Genomic DNA, 17,541 nt, shown 5'->3' on the forward strand with positions numbered 1-17,541 from the left:
GAACTATTTCGGCGTTAACATTTACATTATTTATGATACAACGAATGCACTGAAAACTTCGCTTTATATAACTCAACAGTAGCCTACTGTATACGAACTAAGCCAGCTATGCACGTCCACCACCAAGTATCACACGGAAATTGACACTCCTTTTAGTCGAGTAATAACAACAACGTAAAAAAACCGATTACAAATAAAATCACGAAACACATCCCAAACTGTCATGAATATCTATTCAAAGATGTCCAGTCGGGATAACAAATCCTGAAGTGTATGCTACAAATTCCAATACAGTAAAGTTTATAATGTTTTAACCACAAGTTGGTTATTAGAAATGAGCCAGAGAAAAGAGCAGGCTCGACTTGGACCTCTAATTGAAACCATTAGCGCCAGAACACCAAAGCATTTCTCAAAAAAATATTGAATTACAGTATTAATTAAACCCCCACGGGTGTTACGAGGGGCAGGTGTCTATTTCATTACAAGCTCAAGAAACAAGATTATTAACTTACTGCACCGCCTGGGATCCATTTGCTTAAGTCAAACGCGAAGAGGCTGGAGAGTATGGCGCGAGGTAATCCACACTAAACGCCTCCTACCCTCTGTCCTCGAGATAAGAGAAGCCAACAGCTGCAATTCCCGACAGTTAAGATTATATATGATGTAAATATATTGAGGGTTTGTCAGCTCTCCCAAACCATAAAACTTACTTTAATGGCACCACGTGCTCTCTGCGAGCCACTCAGGGTCACTGCTTGAGGCAATTGGCACATATAACCTTCCAAAAGTTTAAAAGTACAAAAAGAAAGACCGAAACAAAAAGAATGCAACACAAAAGCGCTAGCGTACGCCACACTGTCGGCGAAAACTCGAAAACTGGCAACGGGTGTTGTTTAAGGGTCTATTTTTATCAAACGGAGGAACTCGTTAGGAAGTGCAGAGCACAGCAACAAGCCTACATAGGTGAGTAATGTTTTCCTCTTTATTTCTGACACGGAATATGGGAACATGTCCTTAGGACATGCTGAGGAGAAAGAGTAAAGATGAAAATACAAAAAAACCCTTTAGAAATTAATGCAAAATAGACGATTATGGGGAAAACGGAAACTATATATATGATATCGAAATGGGGATAATTAATCACAGCTACCTGGCGCTTTGGTTACCGGTGGATTGGAAAAGGCAAAATCAGTTTTTCCTTGATGCCTGGCCGGCTGCTGCAATATTTTTGAGGCATAGGTTAGTATCGAAATTTGATCGCTAGAGTTCATTAAGATTAAAGCGTTCTGTTCTGGTTGTGTCCGACTTTTGTCATTTGAGTGGGAACAGCACAGAGAAAAAAAATACGAAATTAACATTTTAGTTAACCAACCACTCAGTTGCTAAACATTATAAAATCACGCTTTTTCCCCTGAAATATTCGGTTCCTTTATGTTATTTCATGTGTATAAAGGCCTAACATAGGCTCGATTTGACCTAGCTTTCGCGCTTTGACAGCATCTGCGTTGTGTGTGCTTCTCGACTAAAACTGGCCCTAAAACATGTTATATCAAGCAAGTTAATTACCATTTGACAAAAATTAATGTCATCAGTATTTATCAAACACAATCACTTGTTGGTAGGACTGCAGTATTTCCCCCAGAACTGTGAATCGCGATTTAGAGCCCCGTGGTAGAGACCAGGCCTTTGTGAAACGTGGGCTATCTCAGACAAACTAGTTTTCAGCTTAATATAGAATTTTTAAGTCAAGCAAATGATAAAAATCGCATTCTTTAATATAGCTGAAAATTCGTGGTGCATTAAAAGCATGACATTTACAGGATTCCGTTACGCCTACTCGACTGGTGATCAAAAGTGACAGGTCCCTCAACTAGTTACTAGCTGAAAAAAGACAGGTAGAGGCAATGAGCTACACATCAAAGACAATGTGTTAGTTAATCTCTTCTGAAAACAGTTATTTCCTGATCCATGTCTACTTTGTTCAACAGGAAACAGAGCTCTTTGTTTGAGAGGTGCTAGGAAACGCTTAAGGGTTTATTAGGCGTTAGGGTCATAAAGTTTTACAGGCATTTGTCTGCACTGTAAATAATTCCAAAGGAAATGGAAGGCAGCCGAGAACAGGCCTTAAAGCAAACACAACGTCTTAGCCGTTGTATGTAGAAATGTAGAAACATTAACACAAATAATTCCATGTAAAAATACAGTCATATTTAAGTTCTTTTAGATCATTTTAAGCCCCAATAAAACCAGCATCGAGGAAATACCTTTCCAATTTTCTCAATGAATAAAAAATATCCAGGCATTACCATAGTATATTACACGTCTCTTGAGTTGTATTCAAATTGATGAAGACAGTAAATGCTTTCAATTTGATAATACGAGTTATTAATTAAAGAGAACTATATTTGTACATGCACACACACTCACACACAGAATGACTGAGAGATTTGTGAGGTCGTCCTTTATAGGAAAGTATAACAAGTTGATGGCAAGAATATATTGTGTATATTTTATTATATATTCCACACATATACACATTTTAACCATTTTAGTCCTTCCAGCATGCTTTTGTTTTTCACAAGCAGTACCCCCACTGGTTATGAATGTTGATGTGAACATGGCTAACACTCTCCAATTTATCAGTTAATTATACTTGCCTAAAATGTTTCAGTTAGCTGTTATCCATTGTATTAACATTTCACTGTTTCAGTGACACACATACTGTAAATGGTTTACTAAAATGTGGTACATATGCCTAGGCTAGATAAAGTGTACAATTTATGAGAATAAATCAATGCCTAACTTCAACCTCAAAACTCAACTCAAACACTCCTGACAAAATGCAAAACAATAACTCCCATTCTCCCAAAATATGTTAGTGCAATCAGACTCTGAGATTTAATTTAATTGAAGGGCAAACAATATTTACAACATTTTGTTTATATCAGTGGGGTCAACACGTTAGACTAAAATCAGGACAGGGTCTGAATGAATGTGTTAAACTTTTTTACATTAAGGCTGCATTTAAGCCTGAAAACCAATGTTGAAAAACTAAAATAAATAAAAGTCATAGACATGACTATACAGCTCAGTTTTGGGCACTCAGAGTTCAATATTTGTGCTCATACAAACCTCATTTCATAGACTAATATAGACTATATATTTTATTTTTGGAGGGGGGGAGGAGTTACATTTTGTTTCCTTGATTGATGCAGCCTACTTAATGCAATTGCAGCATATTTATTCTTCATTTAATGTATTACACCAAGATTTAAAGTTTTACACTGTATTCAGTGGGAAAGTTAAAACTTATTATTTTTCACATCCGCAACATGTCCCGTTTTGCTGTGTGACAAAAATGAACACTTAATTAAATGTGTAAATTAGGATGGTTCAAATTCAGACTCTTAAGAGATGCTTGAATTCTACAACAATATGGACTACTACTACTACTACTACTACTACTACTACTACTAGTATACTAACATTACAAATACTGCCATTAATAACTGCTGCAGTCAGTAAGGACAAGGGCTCAAGCCCAATACATGATTATAGGGTCAGGGCCAGGTCACACCATGTCCAAAACATGGACTCAGAAAGGTCATCCAGCGGACACAGTGCAGAACGAGTGCACATTCAAAATTCTTCCTCAGGCGTTCTTGTTCTCACGCGGAAGGGGAGGGGGCATAATCATTGATCGAGACACAACATAAAAGGCACAACATTTAAACAATGAAGACGTGTATATTGAATCATACTCTGATATATTTTCACATTGCACAACATATCGAAACATATCAAATGCAAAAAAATGCACTGCTGGGAAACAGAAGCTTGGTGCGTACAAGTGTTTTTTTTTTTTTTTTTTTATCCCTGCGTGTTTTATTCGTCCGCAGATACTTTCTTTGCCCGCGCTTATAATACCAGTAATTAATTTTGAGAAGAACGTGTGATCCCATTGCCATTTTGTATCGTCTCCTTTACTTTGAGCTTTGAATCCTTCTTCCACTTCATACGCCGGTTCTGGAACCAGATTTTGATTTGCCTCTCGTTCAAGCAAAGGCTATTGGCGATCTCGATACGCCTGCGACGTGTGAGGTACCGGTTGAAATGGAACTCTTTCTCCAGCTCCAGAGTCTGGTAGCGGGTGTAACTGGTCCGTGACCGTTTTCCGTCGGGTTCTGGAGTGGTATCAAAAGAACAAGAAGCATGTCTTAACCACGAGAGGTAACCAGTAATCCTAATTATGAAATCTCAATTAAATTTCAAGACAACATGTACTATCGTGTTAATCTTAAATCTATATATGTGTATCATGGCCAGCAATTTTTATATTCAGGTATCAGTGCAACTACTGGAAAGTTCAATATGCCGTAACATCTATTTCAGTCGCTTACATTGGGTAAATAATGTCATTGTGGACAAAACTATAAATGGACAAAACTATAAATGGACAAAACTATAAATGTATCAATACACTGATAAATGAAATGCTGAACTGAATGACTGGATAATATGTACATACAGCTTTCGAAAAGCTCTTTCTTTGTATTTAAGGTGAATAAACTTTATTGAAATGTGCTGAAATATAATTATTCCTGTCACATACCACAATATCTCAATATCCTGGAAAATAAAATACTTCCATATAGATCTTACTTTGAAGACTTACACATGCATAGATGATAATAGTAATAATAATAATAATAATAATAATAATAATAATAATAATAATAATAATAATAATAATAGAAAGGTTTGTGTTTTCTAGATTAGTAAAAGAACTGGGCACATACCAGGGTGAAAGGTTCAGCTCAAGGCCAAAACGTCCCTTTTGCTGGTGTCTGAATTTCCGCTTTTGAAAATGAACTGAAGCTAACTTACGTGTCCATATGCAATTCTCTAAGGACAAGAACATAATCTACTAATAATGTATTGAGTTTAAATATTCTACAATAGATACATTTTTATCGAGATTTTGTAGCGAGTTTTGTTTCTCTTAACCAATTATGCCTTCATAAATTTAGATGCATATCGCCTCTTCGTTCTAACAGGACAGTTTTACGAGCAATTGATGCCTTTGTCGTAAAATTTACGACCGCGAGTTTTATTATTTCCGACTACGGCCTATAAAACTCAAAATGAAGAACCGTGAATGGACTAAAGAGGGGAGAATGGACAGTGGAGAAAGTGAGAGTAATTTCGTTACCCCTACCGAAAAAGAAGAAGAAAAATCAAACTTTACCGTGACTCATATGTAGCTTTGTCATCCATGGATATATCTGTGGCTGTTGGTGGTTGGTCTGTGGCTGAGCCGAATTATTTGGTTGTCTTACTGGCTGGACGGGTTGCATGGTTCCAACTTTCATCTCGCCTGTTCTTGCCTTGCCTATGGGCATTTCGCTCTGCTCCGTGTTGTCGCCCTCGGCTTTTCGACAGTACAGCCCAATATTTAGAGTGCCTTGACCGCTTTCGTTTACGGAGCCTCTCGTTGAGCCCGCAGCTGAACAAGACTGCAGTCGCGGTGGTGGAGCGTCGGGACTATCGCGCAGGCTTGTGCTCATCTCCCCCCGTTTGAGGGAATTCGAAGAGGCCGAAGAAGTACAGGATCCGTTGAAATCAAGCTCTTCGTAACAATAAGTGGATGAATGGAGCTCAGAGACAGATCCATAGCCATAACTGTGCATGGTGTAGGCAGACGCCTCGTGGGTTTGCTTGGGAAAGGGGTTAGCTACGTAAGAGCTCATATTATGGAAAAACGCAGTAAGCACAAAACAGAAGCATTTAAACAGAAACGAACATGTAAATAAAGTCCTACTATGATATTTTAGTTATGATTTTCATTTGTATGTCTTATCCTCCGGTAGTATTATTGTTATTGTTATTGTTATTTCGTTTGATTTGTGGATCTTTAGAAGTTCAAGGGGCTTTTGTCCTAAAAATGACCAGGATTTATAGGTGGGTTGGATTTTTTTTTGTACATTTTTTTCTTCATTCTACGTGCACTGCCCAAATATGGGATGCTAAAACAGTCACGTGCTTGTGTTGGCCAGTCATAAATTTTGGCTTGATCACACCAGGAGGTTATTGATGGAACAAGGAGAAACGTGTCTGATAACTTGGCAATGAGAATCATACCGGGCGCTGAGAGAAGAAGGGCTGGACAGTGGACCTAGAGCGTCACCTGGTGCCCAATACGGGGCAGAGCAGGAAGTCCACGACCACCCCCCACCCCCACCCCCCGACCCAATGCCCCCCACCCACGTCAAACCATCTCTGTGATCTACCTAGGAACAACTGTTGTGGTACACGTGACACGGAGGCATGCGCGTACACACCACAAACACGGTGCAGGGAGAGTATCTACCTTATGAGAACATCATAGTTTGCGAATCAGAGAAAGGGTACTGTAGATATTACTCCCTGCATATTGTCCTGTATTCTCTTCTTTTGAAACTTCAGTTGGTTCAAAGAAATGGTGCGCGAAGTGTGCAAGTATGGGTACAGTCTCCAGGCCATTAATCCCTTAAAATCAGAGCCTGACTGAGCTATAGAACTTCCATACATACCATTGTAACAATTATGAATGCTGTATCATTTATGGGAATCAATCTCGTCATTATTGCTCTACTGTGGCAATTTCTATGATAATTAACAGCATTATTACCACTTGAGCCAATAGTGGTTGTAACAGTAATCTTTGGCAGGCTGAAGGCCACTGCTGTGTCGAATTTTGTTGAATCTGTACGTAACTCACCTGGCAATATTCGCAGAACAGCTACTTTCGCGACAATTACATGCACCTACACAGCATTTTCACTAATCGTCTATTTTAATGGGAAGAGTGATATAACTAGTGTACTCTGATCTCACTCAAGGACACCAAAAATACGACAACGGCTCATAATAACAGACGAAGAAAAAGTGCCATGGCTACTGATAATAATAACGTATCTAACAACGGGGCTCTTCAACGGCTACCTTTATTATGACACTTTTTCATAAAATCGATTCAAACATTCTTCGCTTCTTAATAAACACATTTGGCATTATAGCAAACTTATCAAAGTGACACTGACATCGTTATGTTAAGCAAGACACAGGCAAAGTAAATACAAATAAAACAAATGTGTAAAAAAGTGTAAATAATTAAAAATAAGAAATAGTTAGATTTGAACGTTGCTGTTTACCTTACGATATTGTAAATAACGCATACATCGATGGAATAAACAGCTTTGTACACTACTTTATATAACATTTTTATACCATTTATACTACTACTACTACTACTACTACTACTACTATATGCAAAATTATTATATTCACCTAAGTATTGTCATTTGCTTCCTTTAAGTACACCCTTCCCATTCAGGAGACCTTGGCAGCAGTTAGGCTACACGCACATTCTGTGCGTAACTATATATATGCCTCTGGGTCTTAAAACATACCTTTGCTATGAATTATTTCGTTTATGTGATTATTACAAAATCATATGTTCACCGAGTCACCAGGCTACTTCTTGTGGAATAGGTCTGTGATTAAAACCAATATAGGTATATAGTATGGCTACACGCGCACGCACGCACACACACACACACACACACACACACACACACACACACACACACACACACACACTATACACATCTGTATATTACAATGATTAAGTTACTTTAAACTTCAATGAAGTTTAAATTACTTAATTTTAGTGTAATGTTATTATTTGGTATCTGTAGCGATTCTAAGCATAGCGCATCAACACGTTGATTTAGTTTTTGACAGCGTATTTTACATGAGGAGTCAGATGTGTATACATTTATATCAGACACTGTGGCCAATTTGTTAAAAATATTGTTTAAAATTGCGACTAAACTTTGTGGAAGGCGGAATTCTCCGACTTGGTGTAAATTCTTATCACTAACTCGTTAAAACAGACCAGGCAAGGGCTGGGCGCTTAATAACAATTTTATTAAATACAGAACAAAGGACGTGAAATTCATACACACAACACATTAAAAATATTCATTGTTTGTTTTCTTCTAACACTATTTTAATTCACATTTCCACTTTATAGTGAGTATTATTTTACTCGATAGTGCTAAATATAAATAGTTTTACTACGAGAAAAGCATCGGGATGCACATTGAAGCTCTCACAGGAATAAGGCAGATATGATATGTACAGGTATATTAATTCAGGTAGTATGACTCCTCCTGTGAAAACTTTTCAGCATATTTATACACTAAGATAAGACAAAACAAAAAAAATCAGAAGCTCATGTAACGCACTGTTTCCTTCACACGATTAGTGTAGCTGTTTTACGCACACAGGAGTCTGCCTGAAACCAAATATATTGCCATATACAAATTTACAGACGTCTCAATGGAGCGACGGTGTTTTGTAGTAAAAAGCTACACACAGTAGGGAAACTAGTACTATTTACTTCACCACAGTACACAAGTTCGCATATAGAGGGGAATGACAAGTCAGCAATGGAATTCTGTCCACATCGCGAGCCATTGTTTTTTAACAGAATAATTAAAGCGAAAAATTTTTATTTTACTACATGTTTATGTGTGGTGTGTGTGTATGTGTGTTTACGCACGGGTGCCTGTGTGTATTTACTTGTATGTCCATGCGTAATTGAGTGGCCGCATGAGCCGTGTGAAACTTTGTGCCTAACAAAATTTACATTAGGTAGTAATGTTATCCTTAAACTTGCGATTAGATTGAATAGGATTTAAGAGTGTCGGGAAAAATGGAATTTCACTCTTTCTTCTTTTCCTCTGTATCCTCTTCGTCATCTCCCTTCTCGGCTTCCTGTGTAACACCCGTCGACTCACTTTCCGTCTGAGTCGAAGTTAGATTGCTTTCTTTTTTCCATTTCATGCGGCGGTTCTGGAACCATATTTTGATCTGGCGTTCCGTGAGACAGAGAGCGTTGGCGATTTCGATACGTCTGCGTCTGGTCAAGTATCGATTGAAGTGGAACTCCTTCTCCAGTTCCAGCGTTTGGTACCGGGAGTAAATCTGGCGGCCTCTCCGTCTATCTGACCCATACCCAACTCCTGCATAGAGAATGATTGTACAGGTGATTAGGTTCTTGCATACTACACGCATTTACAATTATTTTACATATTGTATCGCTTTGCATGGTGCGGGAATGCCATTTAGACACGGGACACCGAGGTATTCATGATATAAACACCGACATTAAGTGTTTTGTTACGAGATGCACAGCCACTCCAATTCACTCACATACAGATACGTGTTTCCCTAAATTTACACTGAATTACGCCGTTAGCCTTTCCAAAACGCACACAAGCTGTCTTTCAAGAATTACCATCTACATTATTACCGTGGGTCCTACAATCTATTACTGTGCACATTCTATCAGTAGTCCATTAACTTTCCTTCGATTTGAACAGAATACGATGTGCCCACAAACATTTTGTTATGTATAATATGTCGTCAAAGTACGTACTTCAAAGTATATAACATGATGGCAATAATATGCGTCTGAACTAAACATACATTCTAAGTAAACCTTCAAAAAGTTGAAAATGTATATATTTTTTAATGGGGTGGGGGATGGTGACAACAGTAACGCTTGACCAAAAGGGACTTCCTATAAAGATAAAAGGCCTTTATAACCAGCGACAGGGTGCTGCAGTAATGGTTTATGGGGCAATAAAAGTAGCTTCACTTGTCCTGTTGCTGGGGCCAGTCGTAAAACAGGCCACTTTATCTAATTTATCTCTAGGAGTTGTAATACTTACCACTGTGAGAGTTCATTCGTTGCATCCACGGGTAGATTTGAATGCTTCCCTTCGGCTCCTGCGATCCCGTCCTACATTGGTCCGAGGTGTATTCCTGCGCGAGCGAGGTCTGCGCGCTTTGTCCCACGCTTGTTTGTCTACAGCTGGGTAGCACATCCTTGTCCTGATAGAATACGTTAGATCCATACTCATACGCTCCCCGACTGGATCCGAACACAACGTTGTCTTGGGGCGAATAAAACGGCGAGGAATAGATCCGGTTCTGGGCCACAGCTGCGCCGTAGGACGAGAAATGTCTAACGGGGTCATAGGTAGTAGAATTCAGGGCCACGTTGGGTAAAACTTCTTGGCCACCAGTTAAGTGGCAGGAGAGCGTCGGATTTGCGAAATACGAATTCATATCTTCCCTCTCTCCCTCTCTTTCTCTCTCTCCCTCCCTCCCTCTCTTTCTTTCCCTCTCGGTCTCTCTCTCGCTCTCTCTCTCCCTCTCTCTCACTCGCTGTTACTCCTGTCTCTCAATAAATGCGCGTTATATGATTTCAATATTATTTATTTCAAGGCTGCAGTAAAGACACACAGCTCGAATGTTATAGCTAGTCTTCACTCCAAGACGGTCAAAATGACATTGTCACCTGACCATTTCCATCCAATAAAAATGCAGGGAGTAGAAGGAAAGTGAAAAAAAACCTTAGGTATTTTTTATCCCGTTGTCGAAAGTAGACACACACATACAGGCACACACACGTACAGACGCACACGCGCTATCGCTCGCGCGCACGCTCTTCCTCGCTCCAACTCACTAACACGCACGCACACGCACGCACATACACACATGCGCGCGCGCACACACACATACACACACACACACACACACACACACACACGCACACACAGTATTTACAGTTGCTATCTGATCGCGTGACTGGTTTACATTCGTCCATGATTTGGCTTTTTTCTTTTTTTTTCTTGCCATAATGCAATTTAAAACTCTTACCAAATCGATATAGGAATTAACAATGAAAAAGTCGTTAATTAAGCTGCATTCAGAAATGCATAAAGACGTTGGATAAGTAATACGAATGATATGTTCCTCTGGCTTGCACAGTGTTATTCTTCTGTACATTTCTTTTTCCAAGGGCAGCTCTTTGTAATGCAGAGTTATGTCTTCATGGGTGCCGTGGTTCAGAGAAAACACAATTAGCCTACTGCACTAGGAATACAGTAATCAAATTATTCAGTCATAGAATAATCTTTATAATATTGTTTCTCCAAGATCGATATAATAAATTATTTCCCGGGTAACATTTTTAATCTCCGACTTAAATTTGATTTTTTTAAAGGAGCGTTCTTTTGAGGAGAAAATTCAGACGAAGTATCTCATTTTCGGCACTGTCTTTGTAATGTTTATGCGAGGGTGACTTGTTAGCTGATTAATTCTGTTTTTAAAAGGTTGCTTGCTTGTCTGTGACTGTTTATATATTCACTAATTCACATTTTAAAATGACTTACAAACGATTTTGACGTAAAAGGATTGCTTGCTTTCAAGAAGCACACTAAACTGAAGATTCGTGTAATTTAAAAAGTGATTAGTAGAAAATATATGTTCGTAGCAATTGTGCTACAATTAAAAACGAAGAAAAAATATACAACGGCTTCCAGTCATAATTAATATATGCGAATACATATATAATAGGTCAATTTTAACTTCAGCTGTTTGGACATGAGCTACAAAACTTGATAAAGGCTGCCTCTAAACTCAGCATGGCTTCCAGCACACACAGACATCAGAATTTGCATGAATATCTGCCTAAATATTAAGTCAGTCTGGTTGGGTCACATATTTATTCAAAGTTTTACGTGCAGTAAATTATATTGGAAATAAATTATATTATACATCGGCTTTGGGTTTGCATTGTTTCATTAATATATATTTATGGTTCTGATTCTTATTAAGTGCAGCTGATTCAAAATATTGCCTTCACATCTAAGTGCCTTACGTGTGTAATAATAACAGGCTACTCATCATTATAGCGTTAATTTTAATAATCTAGTTTCAGAAAAAAATCGCTACGTCCTTTTCATATTGTATAACCCAACGCCTATGGATATATACTGTGCTTGGTTTAGATGGTGCACATGTGCCGATGATCGGATTGAGTGTAAACGCATGGTCTCGTGATGTTGCAGGCCTATGTTATGTATACTGGTGCGGTGCATAAAGAAACGAGCTACGACCTAAACGGTTCAAAGTGGGACACCGTATATAATACAGAGACAACGACCTCTTAACTGTGCTTCCCGCTTGAATTCAGTGGGAATTCCTGATGCAGATAGAGGGGGTTTTATGGCCGTTTTATTGCCAAAGAATGCCTTAAACGCCTGTATAAGCTATAGAAGTCATAAAACCAGACAAGTAACAACTCCCAGCCAAAGTGCCAAGAACACTCTTTCTATGCAAGCCCCGCGAGAAAAAAATCTCAGATCCGACAAAAGAAATGAACTGCACGTGTGTGTGCCTGTGCGAATGAGACCCTTGCACAGTGGATATTGCTGAGTGACTGCAAAATAATATGGACAGGGATGGGTCTACAGCTACAATTTCCTTTTAGCCAGACATCCTTTGACAGTTGAAACGAAATATACCTCAAACATACGAGTGGCCCTATGCTACGTAGGTATTCTCACGGCAAAACTCAAAATACAAACAAGTGCCGCCATAAACCTTGAACTCTTACCATGTCCAACTCTAGATATGTCTCAGGTTATAAATTCAAAATAATACTTGTGAAGAAAAGTGCTGTTAATTAAAGGAAGCAGTAGAAGTTGAAATAAAACATTCTGATATAAATCAGATTATATTTTATTCCCGAGTATATTATGTAAATTACACTGACCCCAATTAATGGAAATGGTGTATATCATTCCTCTCTCTCTCTCTCTCTCTCTCTCTCTCTCTCTCTCTCTCTCTCTCTCTCTCTCTCTCTCTCTCTCTCTCTCTCACACACACACACACTTTTGAAAACCCGTGGAATATATTATATAATTTATATCATAGCCTACACATTATTTTTCAAACGACAGTTACGCTTGAAAGGCTGGCAAAGGCTAGATTTAACGAACAATGTCGGATATGAAAGTGTGGATCGAGTTCCGCCACCCCTAAAAAGTGTTTAATCTTGAAAGATGAATGTTCTCAAACACCATTTACTATAATTTAGACCATATGAGAAAAGGCGCGGTTAACATACAGCTACATGGAATTGTTAGGCTGGGTCTCAGTATCTGGTGTAAATGTTATCGTGTGTTTCCCTTCGGTCGATTATGTCCATTTGTAAAAGACGACGGGGTAAAATCTATTTTTTACTTGCAAATTAAAACGCGTGGCCTCCCATAGTATTGAAAAGTAGGCCGAAGCATGACCTCGGAAAATGGCAAACCTACACAAATGGGGTAATTCTAACCACACAATATATTGATCAGTGTACCTACAGCGGCTGCTATAATGCTTTCTGTGAGGTAGTCTAGATGTGAAATGACGAGCCAGCAAAGATCCGTTTTATTGCATATTTTATGACATACAGAGAGAGAGAGAGAGAGAGAGAGAGAGAGAGAGAGAGAGAGAGAGAGAGAGAGAGAGAGAGAGAGAGAGATTGCCTGAGTTCATACTAGTATAAATGACTGGTTAAAAAAACCCAACACAACAGGTTTTGCCCGATATGACTCACCAATTTTCAGTATGGATGATGAGGATGATGATGAAGGTGATGATGATGATGATGATTATTATTATTATTATTATTGTTGTTGTTGTTGTTGTTGTTGGTGTTATTATAATAATAATAATAATAATAATTATAATAATAATAATAATTACTATTATTATTATTGGTCTTATGAGATAACAGTGCATTTATAAAGTAAATGAAAAAGCACACAAATAAACCGAAAAGTGTTAAACCTTTTTTTCCCCTAATGGAAATGTCCCGCTAATGGAATGTTGAAACAAGCCGGAACAACCAAAGCAATTATAATAATCTAGTATCTGGTCACTGAGGCCTGGGTTCAATCACACTGGTCATGTTTGAAATAGATATATTTTGACAAAACAGTTAACTTTTAAAGTGTGGTTCTTAGTGTTCGCCCCTGCATTTCTTAATACTCCTAATACATCTTCCAAATTCTTTCTCTGCCTCCCTCTAATACCCCCATTCGCTGTCCATTCATCCGCACTTTCAGACCTCTTCCCCTCTTGCAATTCATGTACACTCACTCATTGTATTGTCATTGTACTCTGATAGAGACGACAAAAACGATTGCTGTATCATCATCTCTTTTCCTCTAATATAGGCGAACAGGACCATAGCAATTCAGAAATGTAACATAATCAAAATACGATTCATACCACACACTGGCCGGCACACCAGCCACAGACATTGAACGCGTTCATGCACACTAGCACAAAAGGCGGATTACAGTCGAAACAGACCGATGTGCTTTGAAGTAGGCATTACCTGGAACACTTAAAAGTAAAATAAAATATTGTGAATGTCCTTAAGCCTACAATCAAACTTCTATCGTGCCGTTTTGGCACCATATTTGTAATGCGATAGCGACTGGATGCTTTGTGCGGTAGCCTATATTGAATTTCAAGGAAGTCTAACACTACATTGTCAGTTTTGGCTCTTTAGTCATTCATTAATTGTTTGATGACTGACTAATGTGTTGATTTATATGGTAAGATTGTCGTCTCTCCACGTGTAGGTCTAATCGTATATGTCCCAGACATGACACTGAAATCTATTTATTGCGTTAATGCGGTCATATTGCCATAAACGTGTAATTGTTATTTAAAGCCATGCATGTCTGGTTTACCTCAGGTGTTTTAAATGACATGACGGCTTTCTTAAAATTGCTAGCCTCCTAGTAGAATACACTGAATTAGTCATTCTAATAATTTTTAATTGGATTCAGCACTTCCATAGTTTTTATAATAATAATAATAATAATAATAATAATAATAATAAATATCCTACTAATAAGTCGCTTAATTCAGTTCTTATTCTTATTTTTTGCATTTTCTCATCCCCCCCCCCCCCATCCCTCCTTCTTCTTCCATAGACCCCGGGTGGTCCGGAACTCTGTTTCACAACACAACACCGGAAGCCTGGTATAACCTTCGCTTCAGCTGGATGCTGGGCTATCCAGGCCCGGCTACACAACAAGTTAAATTACCATTTCATAAATTTGCTCATAATATTATTTGCATGTCTTTACACTTGGTGTGCATTTGTTTGTTTATTTATGTGCAATTGTCATGCTCTAATAGCCAATTAAACAATCCGCTGCATTCTAGTATTGGGTCCAAACTGGAATATCAATGTCCTGGTCTGTCTATAGCCTATGTATTACTTTGGCTATTTGTATTACTCTTAATATGCTTTTTTTTTTTTTTTTTTTGCATATTAGTTTGGCCTACATCCTGACCAATTCCGTTTTCAGTCGAAAGCCAGATGAATGTGTGCATATACTGCGGACCGTGCCATAGAACGGTCTACATAGAACTACCACCAGGTGCCGGTCAAATTGTGCTCAACGTTGTTTACATTAGCAGAGGATTTGCGCATCAGACTAACATGCAGATTCAATTATTAAGATGATGATAATGATGGGTATTATTTTCTATGTAATTATTATAATATTAGGCTATTATTATTATTGTTGTAATTATTTTTGGTGCTTTCATTTGTTGTTCTTGTTTCAAAATATAAATACATAAAGTGAAATATAGGTTTTACAATTGACATGCAGATTGTACGTTTTTTTTCCTAATATAATGTATACATTGGAAATTATTTATTGCCTATATTTCACGTGCCTGTCACTCCATAATATATAGTCTGTGCCCTGCTGCGCTTACAACTTGAATTTTCGAAGCCTTCTAAACAATACGATGCCATTCCTGAATGTATTACTGTAATAATCATGGAATTATAATGAACACATTTGCCAGGCCTGTGGCGTACATTTACTATATGCATATGCTTGTGGAATACATTCACTATAAATTGGGCCTATATAACGAGATTTATCAAATTTCTCTATCCTTAGTGTCATAAATTATTACGTGTGACGTTGGGTGTATCGAGAAAATGACACAAGGTGGCGGTGTTGACTGTACATAGGGGCATGAGGGTAGGACGTGTTTGTCGGAGAGTCGGGTGGCTCACACCGAAAGTAAATTGTGATGCAGGCCCACATTTATTCCCACATTTAGGCGCTGGACTTGTTTTGTTTTTATTTGACGTGGCGCTTTATTTCATAATAGCCATAAATAATATATCTTAATTGTTCATTTAAAACTGGCCGTCAAACATTTTTGTTGGATGTTATACCACCTTGCACAAGAATCGTCAAATCAGTGGGTCAATTGTTCACATTATCAGTAATAACACCAGGCTAGTAGCTAACTGACGACATAAAATGTAATTTCAGAGCAACCTATTTTCGGTTGTCGGAAAAGAATGACCAGTCTATTCAATATCAAATAGTCTGCACATATTTAGGAGTACTGATGTGCATAAATTTTTTTTTAAAAAGCCTATCTTCATGTATGCTGCCTGCACCTTTCATGCGTTGTCCAATGTGCATCACAAAAGTAAGAAATGTAAATATAAATGAAATAATACGTAAGATCAAGAAAAGGAAAATAGTGATAAAGACACGTTTGAATTTAACATTCATAAAAGCAGACTTGATTTTTTTAAATCAATATTTTAATTGTAGCGATAATATTAGAATACATACCAAATTCCAAGCCCTCTGATGGCTTATATTAACATGTATATGTTGGATTACCTACTTCCATAATGCAAAAAACCCATTCAGTAGGCCTACTGTGTCCGTTTTCCTTACCGAAACAACTAATCCAACCTTTTTCATTTGTATGCATATTTACTTCAAACGATATGGCTGTAAGCCACCCCTGGTAATTATTTTAATAAAAATGTACATGCATGACGTTCCCTATCAATATTGCGATTGTGATCATCACTAGAATAATTTCTTCCGCATTTCTAACCAGCCATCGGCTTTGGCCTATTGACTTATAAATGTGGATGTTAAGTCGGTCTGCGCAAAAAGATATAGAAGTTATATGCTCCTACAGCTAATTCCATGTCTCAGAGCTGGCAGAATATACAGTAGTTTAATCGCTAGTTTTTGTCTTCCAGTTTACTTAGAAAATGTACAAGGTGTCTCAGCACAAACGGCGAATTAACTCCCAGATGTCGACCCAATTTCTTCCCAAAATACAATAAATGTACCAATGGCAGGATACACACGCGGATTTCAAATTCTGAAAATCAAAAATGTGCACAGAGCTATTGTCTCAGAGATGTACATACACAAGCATTTTGAATACATAAACGTATTAAAGTTGTCAATGCTGTAAACAGGTCTCCCTAAATATCAGTTGATTTGATTAAGTATCATTTATTAGCCCACATACACTTCAAACTGAAAAAAGCCTGATTGGAGTTGCGCAACTCCATCACTCTATGCTGTTCCAAATAAACAAATTCAAGATACTTTATATTAACCCATGCACACAATCGTCACCCGGCCTCTCCGTGTCAAAGGATGCTGCTTAAAGGCCTTTCTTCCTATTCACAAACCCTGTACTCTTTCCCTCACAATTTTAGCAGGACATATGCTACTGCGACACATGGAAATATTTATATATTGCTACTGTGAAAAAACG

General features: G+C 38.0%; 2 protein-coding genes and 1 long non-coding RNA gene across 5 annotated transcripts in view; all 3 read right to left on the bottom strand.

The window, feature by feature from the left end:
• The window catches only part of LOC133110586 (uncharacterized), a 64,028-nt gene that overhangs the window by 45,063 nt on the left and 1,424 nt on the right, over positions 1 to 17,541 (bottom strand). Inside the window, exon 1 of one of the 3 annotated variants that reach the window (XR_009704868.1) lies at positions 513 to 687. The exons of the other annotated variants lie outside the window; for them this stretch is intronic. This is a non-coding gene — a long non-coding RNA (uncharacterized LOC133110586). Of the gene's footprint in view, positions 1 to 512; positions 688 to 17,541 lie in introns of those variants that run through there. 3 annotated transcript variants of the gene reach the window in all.
• On the bottom strand, positions 2,489 to 5,925 carry LOC133110585 (homeobox protein Hox-C5a-like). The gene is made up of 2 exons (XM_061220804.1): positions 5,249 to 5,925; positions 2,489 to 4,184 (listed from the first exon to the last, which is right to left on the bottom strand). The coding sequence occupies exons 1-2, from the start codon at positions 5,748 to 5,750 to the stop codon at positions 3,934 to 3,936; spliced, it is 753 nt and encodes a 250-aa protein (XP_061076788.1). The 5' UTR covers positions 5,751 to 5,925; the 3' UTR covers positions 2,489 to 3,933.
• LOC133109953 (homeobox protein Hox-C6a-like) lies at positions 7,951 to 10,390 on the bottom strand. The gene is made up of 2 exons (XM_061219739.1): positions 9,783 to 10,390; positions 7,951 to 9,071 (listed from the first exon to the last, which is right to left on the bottom strand). Exons 1-2 carry the CDS (start codon positions 10,180 to 10,182, stop codon positions 8,770 to 8,772), a joined length of 702 nt encoding a protein of 233 aa, XP_061075723.1. The 5' UTR covers positions 10,183 to 10,390; the 3' UTR covers positions 7,951 to 8,769.

This window comes from Conger conger, chromosome 14, assembly GCF_963514075.1.
Source record: "Conger conger chromosome 14, fConCon1.1, whole genome shotgun sequence".
Taxonomy (NCBI): Eukaryota; Metazoa; Chordata; class Actinopteri; order Anguilliformes; family Congridae; genus Conger; species Conger conger.